This window comes from Microtus pennsylvanicus, chromosome X (genome assembly GCF_037038515.1).
Source record: "Microtus pennsylvanicus isolate mMicPen1 chromosome X, mMicPen1.hap1, whole genome shotgun sequence".
NCBI classification, from domain to species: Eukaryota; Metazoa; Chordata; class Mammalia; order Rodentia; family Cricetidae; genus Microtus; species Microtus pennsylvanicus.
The window spans coordinates 142121216-142134085 of NC_134601.1; the positions used below are offsets into that span (position 1 = coordinate 142121216).

The 12870-nt window shown below is 36.4% G+C and overlaps 1 protein-coding gene across 15 annotated transcripts in view; it reads left to right on the forward strand.

Annotated features, from left to right (window-relative positions):
- Nucleotides 1–12870, forward strand: part of Kdm6a (lysine demethylase 6A) — a 139449-nt gene that overhangs the window by 42429 nt on the left and 84150 nt on the right. For all 15 annotated transcript variants that reach the window (XM_075957984.1, XM_075957981.1, XM_075957983.1 and 12 more), the window contains exon 5: nt 4110–4168. In XM_075957984.1, the coding sequence (XP_075814099.1) occupies nt 4110–4168 (59 nt within the window). The remainder of the gene's footprint in view (nt 1–4109; nt 4169–12870) is intronic.

Below are 12870 nucleotides of genomic sequence, written 5' to 3' on the forward strand. Positions count from 1 at the left end.
AATGGCTCAGGCATATTCCTAGCTAGCTCTTATATCTTAAATTAACCCATTTCTATTAATTTGTGTATCGCTATGAGGCTGTGGCTTACCGGTGACTCCGCCTTCTTTCTCCCTGCGTTCAATTTAGTTTTCCCACCTAGCTATATTCTGCCCTGCCATAGGCCAAAGCAGCTTCTTTATTAACCAGTGGTAATAAAACATATTCACAGATAAAGAGAGGAATCCCACATTACTAAGATGTTGCATTTTGGGGGTGGTGTATTCCGAACTTAGTTATTGCTATCAGCTATGATTTACAGCTAATCACCAAATGTTTGAATATTTTTTGTCATTATTACTAAAAAATGAAACTTAGCTCTTAATAGATGGGGTAATGTCTCATACTGATACTGGGTCACATATGGGAACTAAGCACAGCTTTAAATGATGGTTGATTAGATTTAGTGAGTCTTTGGGTATCTGCTGTATTGGAATATACTATGCTATATTACAACAAGGAATAGACACATTTAATTGCCACTTTTTTGTTTTTGTTTTATCCTTGAGATAAATTCTTAGTGTGTATTACTCAAGCTGTCTTGGAATATACTGTGTAGATCAGACTGGCCTTGACCTTGACAGTAGTAATCCAGTTGGCCTCTGCCTTCTAGGTGCTGTCATTATCAACACGTGCCATCATTTCTGCCTCACATTCCTGTCTTTATCATTTTTGTTTGATGAAGTTCAGTTAGTACACAAATAACAAAACCACAGACAATAGCTAAAAGTGAGCTTTAGAGGCTGACCTAGTCAATCCCTATATCTTCTGCTTAGTATTTATTCATCTCCTTGAGTATTTACTTTTCTTTGAGCCTTAGTTCTTTTTATTTTATAAGTGAGACTGTCTGCCTCATGAGGTTGTTAGTCTTATAAAATAGAAAATATTACCATTCTGAACAAAACTAAGTTCTTGTTAAGCAATGATATCATGATACATTGTGCTAAGAACAAATTTAGAATTTAGAGATACTTTTTGGGATTCAATTATTGTTTCCATCTTCCAAGAAAGTAGTTGTCTTTCAGGTCTTGACTTTATAGATAATGCATTTCGTGACTCTTAACTGTTCCTGTATTGGGAGTATCTATATTTTTCTTCCTGTATCATATTTTACATGATTTTTTGAGAATTGGGGAAATACATTTAATTTTAGTTAGTTTTGTACAGCCTCTTCAGTATTGTTCAGAGGATGGAATAGGAAATGAATGATTTTGATTAAAAACAGCTCTAGCGAAATTAAAGAAAATTAAATACCAATTTTCAAAATGAGTGTTGAGACCTTCTTAACTCTTCAATTTTGTGTATCCCTTAGTCACATATAATGTTCTCATTTGGACAATTGGGGGTAATGAGGATATAATGAAAGTAAATTACCACATTATTAGATTTTACAATGTAGTTAAATGTTTTTCAGTGTTTTTGGAAGGCACATTGACTTTAAAGGAAATGAACAATATAGTCCTAGAATAATTTTTATTATTAAAAATTCTTGTGCAAAAAATTATCTACCTGTTTACATTTGGGGCTTTAAACTTAAACCATCCACTCTTTTTCTCAAGTTAGTGTTTTATAACTATTGTGGGCTGTGTGCTCTGGTGGTTCCTTACACTTAGGGCAAGATGACTCTGAGAAGTGTTCCACACTATTTGTCAGAGATTTCCAGCAAGATTGAGTCCCAGTTGCTAACAACCATAATCAGCTCCACAGTGCATCCTGTATTGACCTCCTTTCTTCCTAACATCTTCATTTCCTTACAGGTGTTCAGCTAAGTCAACTCACCAAATAAACTACTAACTAGTGCTAAAACCTTTAGTTAATGGTATACTTCTTAGAAAATATAACAGCATAATTGAAAAAGAAACAATTTAATAAGTTTCAATATTTTTTGAGATTTATTTTTATTTTATGTGTTGGTGTATTGCCTGCATGTGTATCTGTATACCATGTATGTTCCTGATCCCTAAGGAGTCCAGAAAAGGGGATTGTATCTCCTGGAACTGTTGTAGTTATAGATGGTTGTGAGCTGCCATGTGGTGCTGGGAATTGAACCCAGGTTTTCTGGAGGAACATATGTTTTAAATAGCTGAGCCATCTCTCCAGTGCATAGTTTAAGTTTTTATAAAGATAATTTAACTTTTTTATGTGCATTGGCATGAAGGTGTCAGATCCCCTGGAATTGAAGTTATAGATAGTTGTGTACTACCGTGTGAATGGCTGGAATTGAACCCCTGTCCTCTGGAAGAGCAGCCAGTGCTTTTAACCACTGAGCTATCTTTCCAGCCCCAGTTTTAATTTTTTTTTTTTTAATTTTTGAGACAGGGTTTATGTGTAGTTTTTGGTGCCTGTCCTGGAACTAGTTCTTGTAGACCAGGCTTGCCTCGAACTCAAAGAGATCTGCCTGCCTCTGCCTCCTGAGTGCTGGGATTAAAGGCATGTGCCACCACTGCCCGGCCCAGTTTAAAATTTTTTTAATGCTTAGCAGAGAAATTTAAGAGAACAATTTAAGAGAAATTTTGAGAAAAGGACGGTTTGAAAGCTTGACTTTTAGAAAAGATTTTCTAAAACAGCTTTGTATCATTTTGGTATAGTATATATGTATGCTCAAACATTTGCCATTTGTATAAGATGAGTATGATGATTAAGTGTGGTGGTACATGTCATGGGAAACAAAAGGAAGAGTATTGTAGTAATAAGGGCGCTGGGGCTGCGTCCCCAACACCCCAGCCGCCTGGCTAGCTTATGCCCGAAATAACAACACACAAAATGTATTCATTTAAACACTGCTTGGCCCTTTAGCTTTAGCCCTTACTGGCTAATTCTGGTATACCAATCAACCCATCTCTGTGAGCACCGGTCTTACCGGGAAGATTCTAGGTTGGAGCTTCATCGCGTGTGTCTGCCCGGGAGCGGGGCATGGCGTCTCTCTGAGGCCTCTGCTCCAGAGAGGAGAGCTGTGGAGTCTGAGCTCACTTTCCTCTTCCTCCCAGCGTTCTGTTCTGTTTGCTCCACCTACCTATGTTCTAACCAATAAAATGGGCCAAGGCAGTTCCTTTATTAGCCAATGACCTTCCTCCATCAGAGTATTGCTTCTAATTCAAGGCTAGCCTGGGCAGTGTGTAATGAGTAACAGATCAGCCAGGCTCATAATAAGCCCTTATCTCCACAAAACTAAAAGAAACCAAAACAACAGCAAAAACCTAAAAGTAATTAGCTATTTGGATATGAGCGAGAGATAAAATGGATAAGAGTAAGTATAGCTCCTGTTTTTTAAACTACAAAAATAATCAGTGGTTAAACCCATAAATGTAATTCAGGAGGTGTTGGTTTGGTATCGAATTCTTTTATTAGTGGTAAAATTTGTTGTGGAGTTATATTATGAATTCCTGTTGAATTTTAGTGCTGCCCCCAAACCCCCTGTGCTAATGAGCATAAAATTAAAGAGTTTCAAGATTTGGGGACTGTGGGGCAGTGAAGGGACGTGGTCGATTGATAAATAACCAGACCAGCTCAATTCAAAAGATTTTAATAATTGAGGGAAAACTTACATGACCAAAGATCCTGCGAATGCCAGGAGCACAGGAAACCAAAGAGGAAGAGCAAGAGCACATGGATGTTTTTATGGGCTTTTTGTGTGGCCCCGGGGGGGGGGGGGCACACCTTAAGCAGCATGTGATTGGCTGAAGTCCCCCGTCAGGGCAGGAGGCACAGAAAGCATATATACATGTGCAAATAGAAAAAATAAGATAGTACAATCGAAGCATTTTCTGTCCTCTGAAGAATAGATGTTTATGTTTAATTTGCTGATTGAATTCTACTAGTTGATTTTTTTCCCCCAGCACAAATTTGATTAGACAGAAGCCAGAATATTTTTCCGAGTTGATTGGATTCTATGCCATCTGCTTACTTATAATTGTCGTTTTAGTGTTTGAAAAATATATTGTAAATATATTGTTTCATAGCATAAGAATTTTAAGAGCTTAAAACATTGTGAATACGATGTTTTGCCCCAACAGTATAATATACATTTCATATAACTATTTGCCTTAAAAGTCTCTTTTTCCTTTCTTTATAGAATGCTGCATTTTTATACGGTCTTGGTTTGGTCTACTTCCATTACAATGCATTTCAGTGGTAAGTTAACATGTCATACAGAAAATTGACTCCAGTTGTTTACAATAAATAGCTTGTTTTATTTATATTTTCTGGTTTGAGAGAGTGTGTGTTAAATAAAATGTTGCTGTTAGTAAATCTTTTCTTCTGTTTTCAGTATTCTCCTGAGATAATTAGATTGTTTTTTCAGAAGTATTGACCTACCTTAGTTTATATAGAATTGTTTGTGTTTTTAACTATTTATGCTATAAGATCATAGTCAAAGAGGGTTAGATAAAGGAAAAATTTTCAGTTTCTCCATTACTCATTGTTGACTGGTGACCCCTAGGTTATTTGAACTAGAGAATGAATATGATTAAACTTAGATCCCAAGATCTGCAGGAGAAATATCCATGATGGCTAGTATTTTATTTTTATTTTATTTTTTTGACTTTCTTTGACTTTGGAGAGTTAGTCATACACTGGGTAGCATACTGCAACTTTTAGTAACTGAGTACCAGATTAAAAGTTTGTTCTGTCTCTCTTATAAAATATAAAGTTACGATAGTAGCACCTAAGTTTGAATAGACTGTCAAATGTAGGACCCTGCTACTGTGACCCTCTTTCTGTCACTAATTTTTTATCAGACAAGACAGAAGTGTGCTCTAATGGAAAGAATATAGAATTTGAGTAGAGAGATTCATACTCTAACTTCAGAAACAATCAAACTACTGTATAATCATTTGCCTTTTAGAAAATTTTCAAGGTTACCCAAGAATTACATGTTTTCTAAACTATAAAGCCCTGTGTGGGTATTTTTAATTTAAAGTGTTTCTGATTTTTGTTCTAGTTTCTTCTGTGTGCTAGTTTTTTAAGCTAAGTGGGTATGGTTGAAATCCTTAGGAAGGGGATTGCTTTCATTGGCCAAAGATTACAATTCTGTCATATACTCCATGTGTATACTTATATTATTATTGAAGTTTTGCATGAATTGACAATGATATCCTCCATCTTTCTTAAAAAGGAAACTTTAGACATGGGTGACATTTGTTAATTTTCTTCTGTCTCAGCTTTTAGTTTTTTTGGTTGGCTTTTGATCCTTTAAGGAAATATCACATATTAAGGGTATACCTTTGTGCTCTAATATTTTAAGCATCCAGAAGAACATGGCTTTGCTTTGCCAACTTTATAAAGCTATGATTATCTTTATAAAACGTCACCTTTTTTAAACATTTATTTTTGAAATTAAAACAATCACACCATTTCTCTTTAGCCCTTTCTCCATGCACCCCCCCCCCCCCCAAAAAAAAACCAAAAGCAACTCAGTGACTTACTATGTAGTCCTGGCTAGCCCAGAATGTTTACTAAGTAGACAGTGCTTAGATCACTCAAGGTGATCCTCCATCTCTTTCTTCCCAGTGCTGGGATTACAGACATAAATCACCATACCAGGATTGAGATTTTTTTAAGTTACTCCTTCCTTTACGGCAATCCTAAATTAAACTTCTCTCTTTGTTGCTTTTTTATTGCTGTATAAGACAGCATGACCAAGGCAATTTATAGAAGAGTTTATTGGGCTAAAGTTTCAGAGGGTTAGAATCCATGACCATCATGGTCGAGAAAGTGGCAGCAAGCAGACAGGTATGGTATTGGAGCAGTTTCCAAGAACGTTCATCCTGATCCACAAATGGGAGGAAGAGAGAACTAGGAATGGATTTTGAAGTCTCAAAGACAGGTGACACCCCCACCCCTCATCCCCTCACAAGGCCTTACCTCCTAACCATTCTTAAATAGTTCCTCCAACTGGGGACTAAGCATTCAAATATATGAAACTATGGAAGCCTTTATCATCCAAACTACCACAATGTTAGTGTCCATTGTATCATATTTGAAACCAAAGAATTTTAAGTCTTATAATTTTTTAAAAGACCCTACCCATGGTGTAAAAAATTCTAAATTTTGAAAACTAGACAAATAGTCTTAGAGGAGGTGATTTATGCTTTCCTTCTTAATTTTGTAGGTGGGGGAAAGGCTATGTGTGTATTTAACTTGGTATTACATAATTGTTTGGTTGGTGGCAGAAGCAAGGTTTATATACAGATTCTTCAAGCATAGATTTTTTTTTTTCCGATTATACTGTGCCTGTAAGTTTTAAGATTACTAGGTATGACGACTAACTGTTCAGTCTTGGCTGGCCTGGAACTCATACTGATCTCCTTTTGCCTCTGCCCCTCTGCCCCTCTGCCCCTCTGCCCCTCTGCCTCTGCCTCAGTTGAGAGGCATGTACCTCTACATCTAGCCTTTCTTTTCTCTCCTCCTCCTCCTCCTCCTCTTTTTTTTTTTTTTTTTTGTAATGCAGGCTGTCTTTAAATTTACGGCAGTCTTCCTGTCTCAGACTCTGGTGACATCACAGATGCGCATAGGCATCTGTGTCTTTTGGTTCATATTTGTAGTGGTTCTCTTGGGCACATTGGTAAATCTTTATGGTTCATTGGAAATAATGTAAGAAAAAAGCAAGGAACTCTCCAGTTTAAGAATGGATGTTTTTATGTCACAAACCTATGGTTAACTCAGAGCTTACCTCTTCATTGAAGGTAAGAACAAAATTAGTAATGAAGTTGTTATTACTTTAAGTTCATGACCATGCTATTTTTGATTCATAATATATGATTTCTACATTATTCAGTTGATTTCAGAAATGAAACTGAGTGATAAAGGGGACAAGGCAATGTTTAAATAAGTGCCTTCTGTTGATCTATTCTTAGTCCACCACTATTTTCTTATGTCTTAAATTTCAGTCTTTGGCTACTTCGTGAATAATACACCTTAAACCTTTGTCCATAAAGTCTCCCTGGTGATGTGTTTTTACTTGCTTCCTGGTCAACACCTTTCTCTCCCCCAAGTCTACATCTCATGTTTCTACGTTAGCTTGTTTTGGTATTGCTTGAACAATTGCAAACAGAAAAGCACACAATAGTGCTTGATGAGAGTTTCAGAGTACAGACTGATTTGACAGTAATTTACTTAGATTGAATTACTTTATGCTCTGTTACATGTTTCATGATAAATATTGACGGCTATTAGGAACTTCTGGTTGAACACCAAATTCTTTGAAATTTGTTGAGAAGTGTTGTTAGAAAAGTTTTTTTTCCTTTAATTATCTGTACAAAGAAATGTCTCAGAATATTGTAATTTTTGTACAGGTAGAATTTAAATAAGGTTTGTATTTGGTAATGATGCCTCTTGGCATTTGATGAGACAGAGTATCTTACAAAGCGTCTAACCAACATGCGTGTTTTAGGTTGGTGATACTAATATATTATTACTTTATTAACTATGTTTTTACTGTTAACCTGTTTCTTGACAGATTATGCTCTTCATTTTTTCGGTGGGAATTTTGTTTTTGGTGGGTCTGTTTCATTTAATTATATTCATTAACTTCTCTAGTTTTAGTAACAGCCTCTTCTTAGGCAGAGGAGCCCATAGTTGGTTACTAATACATTAGAGCAATTGTTAGATCCTCATTTTAATTCTGACTTTTCAGCTCTATTATTATTAATACTCAGAAATCTAGGAGTTTAAGGTGAGATGTCCAGATTGGAAAATAAAGACATGGAAACTCATGATTATGTGCAGTGGTCTCTTAAAGGAGTTCTCTTATTTGTGTGCATGAAAGTGGTCAATTGCTAGGGTTACTTTGAAATAAAGATGTCTTCATAGGAAACCTATTATCCTCAAGTGAGAGTATAAAGAGAAAAGGGAAATTTAGATGGGCAGAAAAAGATGAGGAAAATTAACTCTTGAAAGTATAATTAAAGAAATAGAAACTTTTCCTTTCAGTACAGGTTTTAGCCATATCCTTACATGCATATCTAAGATGTGTATATCTTTATCACCTATCTGGCATTTTCTGTTAGTATACTTTCCATTGATCTCCCATCCAAGTACTAAGTACTAACCAGGCCCGACCCTGCTTAGCTTCCGAGATCAGACGAGATTGGGCGCATTCAGGGTGGTATGGCCTTAGACCTTTCCATTGATCAATATCAGTGTTGCCTCACTGTGGCAAATGTAGGCGATACATAGTTCCATGCTACATGCATAAATTTTGAAATTTAGGTTTCCAAATGTAATTGGCAACTATGATAGGTTATCAAAAGGGATTAATTGAGAAGGTGGAGATGAGCTTTAAAGGACAGATGTTAACACATTACTTGTACAGCTTTTTAGGATTCATTTCTACAGCAGTCAGTACTGTATGCTCTTAAGGGAGAAGGAATTTCTGCTCTCCTGTATGGTCATTTCACTGAATGTAGTAGGGCAAAAGATGGGTGGTTTTAGTGACGATTTTAAAGCATTCTGATAAGATGAAAGAAATTAGGGGAAAAAATAAACCTAATGCACTTTTGATAGCATTGTTCCCAAGGCTTGTCTGCCATTGAGTCTGATCAAAACTTCTATTTATTGCTTATTTTTGAGCTATTAAACAAACATGCTTTTAGTTTGAAATTTTATTATCAATAAATAGTTGATGTTAACATACACTGAGTTTATTAAATAATCTCTTTTGGGGAAACAAAACTTGAACATTTAAGGAAGTTCTGACAATAGTTTACTAGTGAGACAACAATGACCAGAGAGAATTTGTAAGGGTTTTGATTTAAACTTCAGGGGAATTAGGGGCTAAATATTTAAATTTTGCAATACAGGAGGGGAAAATGTGCCCTACTTATTGTAATGGTGATTGAAGATTTTCTAAAGAGGGCTAGAGAGAGAAGGGAGGCAATTCACTAGCAAATGTCAGCACATGCACCTGCAATGTGCTTTTTCTAACTAAGCCTCACATTTCCTGCCTCTTCTAATTCAACCTCAAATGATCCTTGTAGTCAGTTCTTGTCCAAGTTTATTTTTTGTGCTAATCACACTACATTAGCATTTCCTAAAGAGACTAGAAGCTTTTTTTTTTGTCACTTTACTTTGTTTGAACTGTTTTCTCTTTGCTTTTCCATCTTCGAAAATCTTACCCACCTGTCTCTTTGGTTAATTCATCAATTCTTTCTAATTTTCTCTTAAAAAGAGCCTGTAAATTTCTGAATGTATATGTATGGGAGTACATATATATTGTATATGTGTATTTTACTACTAACTTAGAGGTAGACTATTCTTTAATTTGTATGAAAAATTATGTAATTTCTTCATTTCCCATTTATTTTTGAGGAAACACTCTGAACATTGCATAATTATCCCTAGACACTTTTTTTTGTCTATTCTCTCTTTTTTTTTTGTTATTTCTCTTTACAAATATGCCAAAAATGTGGAAGGGACATTCTGTTAGAATTGTTTGCTATAGATCTAAATGATTGTGTCTCTCTTTCTCTCTCTTCCCTCCTCCCCCTTCTTTCTTTGTAGTATGATTTTTCTAAAAATCTGTTTAAAAAGTGACCATTCTTTTAAAGTATATTTAGCACATGTGTGTTTTTGTGGAATTAGTGCTATTGGGGATTTAGATTATATAATTTTCTTTTTAAACTTATGATTAAATGAAACAATTCTTTAGCCCCCAAAAATCAATAGAAATAATCTGGTGATATAAAAACTTGCTTCTAGGCTATTAAAAAAAATTAGCAATAGTACTAGGCACAGCTAAATGTTCCTTAAATTTTTTTTCCAGTCAAATGTATGCTTTGCCTATTTGAAAACTGAATTTTTCTAGTCATTGTGTTATCAAAGTATTTTGTACAGTTTTTTTAGTAGCCATTTAAGATTAAATTAAATTGCTTTAAAATTCTATCAGGATAAAATATTTAATAGTGATACCATCTAGTTTGTGTTACAGAGACTATATTAAGTCTCCATGTATTTTGGAGAGAGAGGAATATACAGTAAGATAATAACCAAAATTTGAATGTAATCTTTAGCAGCATTCTCTCTTCCCCCTTCTGTTTTCCTGGGATGTGTAATGCCCAAGTGTCACACAAGAGAAAAACCAGCAAAAGTTTAGGCAGAAAGTCAAACTTAGATATGTGAATAAATGTATTGTCTCTTAGGTGATCTTGATCAGTAAAGAGCCTGTAGAGTTCTTCCTTCTCAACAAATAACTGTATTGAATGTATTCAAGTGATGGCATCAGTTAACATGTTAAGTTGATTCGTTCTTGTTGATAATGGTTTAGAGAAGAAGAAAAGAATGAAGACCTGAAGGAACAAGCTTAGAAAAAGTGGAAACAGTATACCATAGGTAGAAAACAGAAGTAGTGAAGACAAGAGTACCAGTATTTGCAAAAAAAGAAAATTTTGAGATGGGCTGAGGAAGAACAGCCAACAACCAGCTGAGATTGGAACTAACTGGCAACTGCCCACGATGTAAACTGTAACACAAACTTATCACACACACACACACACAAAATCAGTCTCTCTCTCTCTCTCTCTCTCTCTCTCTCTCTCTCTCTCTCTCTCCCCCTCCCTCCCTCCCTCCCTCTCTCTCTATCACACACAAACACACTGTATGAGGGTGTCAGATCTTGGAGTTATGGACAGTTGTGAGCTGCCATGTGGGGGCTGTAATTTGAACCTGGATCCCCTGGAAAAGTAGGGGAGAGGAGTGGAGGGAGGGGGAGGGAAATGGGAGGCAGGGAGGAGGCGGAAATTTTTTTCAATTAAAAACAAGCAGTCAGTACTCTGAACCGCTGAGCTATTTTTCCAGCCCCCTTACTGAAGGCTTAAGTCACAAACAATGCCACACCAGTTTGGAATTATGATTAATAGGGTGGTATTTATTTAAAGGGGAAAAATCTTACAGATCACTGTCCCAGGCAACAGCCCTCTATGCAACCAGGAAGGGAGCCTAGTCTTTGCCTGCAATCCCTTTGCAAATGTTCTAATTTACCACAATTAAAACACCTGGCAGTTTGATGTCTCCTCATTGCTTTGGAAATCGCTTCTCCTACCCAAGATCCATCATTATAGCTAAACTTCTCAACATTCATCATATGCTGAATCCATTCATCCATAGGTGCTGATCTAGACTTTAAAGGCCCAATTATCTTTTTGCATTCTATGTTTACATTCTCAAAAGCTTCTGGGTCTGTTACCCCTATGTCCAGAGCCTTAATTAATCTTTGCAAAAAGTCAATAAAGGGTTCTCTCTGTCCCTGCCTAATTCTGGTATATGATTCAACCCTTTTTGCTGGATCTTATATCCTATTCCAAGCATTTAAAGCTGCTTGGTGACATAGACACAGTACTTCATCGTCATAAAGAGCTTGGACCTGTGGATCAGCATATTCTCCTGCACCAAGAATTTGATCTTGGGAAACCTCAACACCTTTTGCTCTTCCTTGCTGTTCCATATGTTTGGATTCTTCTCTGAAATAAATTCCAAACATCAAGGAAGGTCCATTATCTAAAACTGCAGACACTAACTGACGAAAATCATGGGGGGTTAGCTCTAGCATTAGAAGCCCAAGTCCTTATCATTTCCTTTACATATGCATTGTGCAAGCCAAAATTAACAACAGCTTGCTTAATTTCTTTCAGATCATTCATTGCTATTGGCGTCCATCTAGCTTCTCTGACTCCCTTTGAGCCTTTAGAAGTTGACGCTTTGTCAGAATTAAGTATAGGGTATGTTGCTAGAACCCTGGGTAAGCCAATTCTAATAGCTGTTGGAGGCATTGTATCCTGTCCTTGTGCCTCCTTACTCTGTTCACCAGCTGCAATAATTTCTCCAATCTTTTCAAATCTTTTTATCATTTTCTCTCTTAAATCCTGAATCTCCTGACCTGTATATATTTCCAGTGATTTCACTGAGGCATCAATTTTTGGTCCCCATTCTGCACCTGTGATTCCAAAGCTTTAATTTTTTCCTTCAAAGATAACATGTCCTCCTTAAATTTTTTGTGTATATCATGTAGATTCCCGTCTTGGAGGTACATTCTGTCTGTTACATTATCAAAACTTTGTGATAAAGTCTGAACGTCAAATTCAACAGCCTGAACCCTTTCAGGTAACTTTCTAATACCGTTGGATATGGAGTCAATTTTGTCTGTCATAGTATCCACTTGTTCAGATAACCTCTGATTTTCAATAATTTTAATCCTGTCAATTAGTTGTTCATTATTAGTACCTAAAGATTCTATCATTCTTAGGAGTGCCATATTCTTCCTTAATGATAGAATATGGAAAAGAAAACTGAAACCTAGTAACAAGCAAATTAAGGTATCCCCCTAATCATATAAACCTTGTATGACGTAATCCATTGAATTAGTAAATATAAATTTACTAATCCATTGTATTAGTAAAAACAAAGCAGTAAAATTTGCATTAGAAACGAAAACTGCCATATTACCTATTATCCAGCAGGTGGCGCTGTTGCTGAGTCGCGATGAAAACGGGGTCCTGTTTCAGTGCCTTAGTAGATGTTAAAAACTGGAAAATGCAAGTTTCTCAACAAAGTAAATGTAATTAAATCAATTCCATAGACGGAACCAGAAACCCAGAATCCAGGGGTAGAGAAGAGCAACCTGGAGGCCGTTTATGTCTCCACGTGACAGAGTCACCCTGAGGGGTTGCAGCTTTCAGCAACCGCGTGCTCTGGTTAGCGCCACTTAAGAGCTGTGCTTGCATGGGAGATTTAAAAACGACTCAGAAAAGAGCAAACCACGTGGGCAGAGACTAAACTGGCCTGTGGAGTTTAAATCCACGTGGGGAGGCCAAGGCCGCCACTGCAAGGCACAGGCGGCTGCT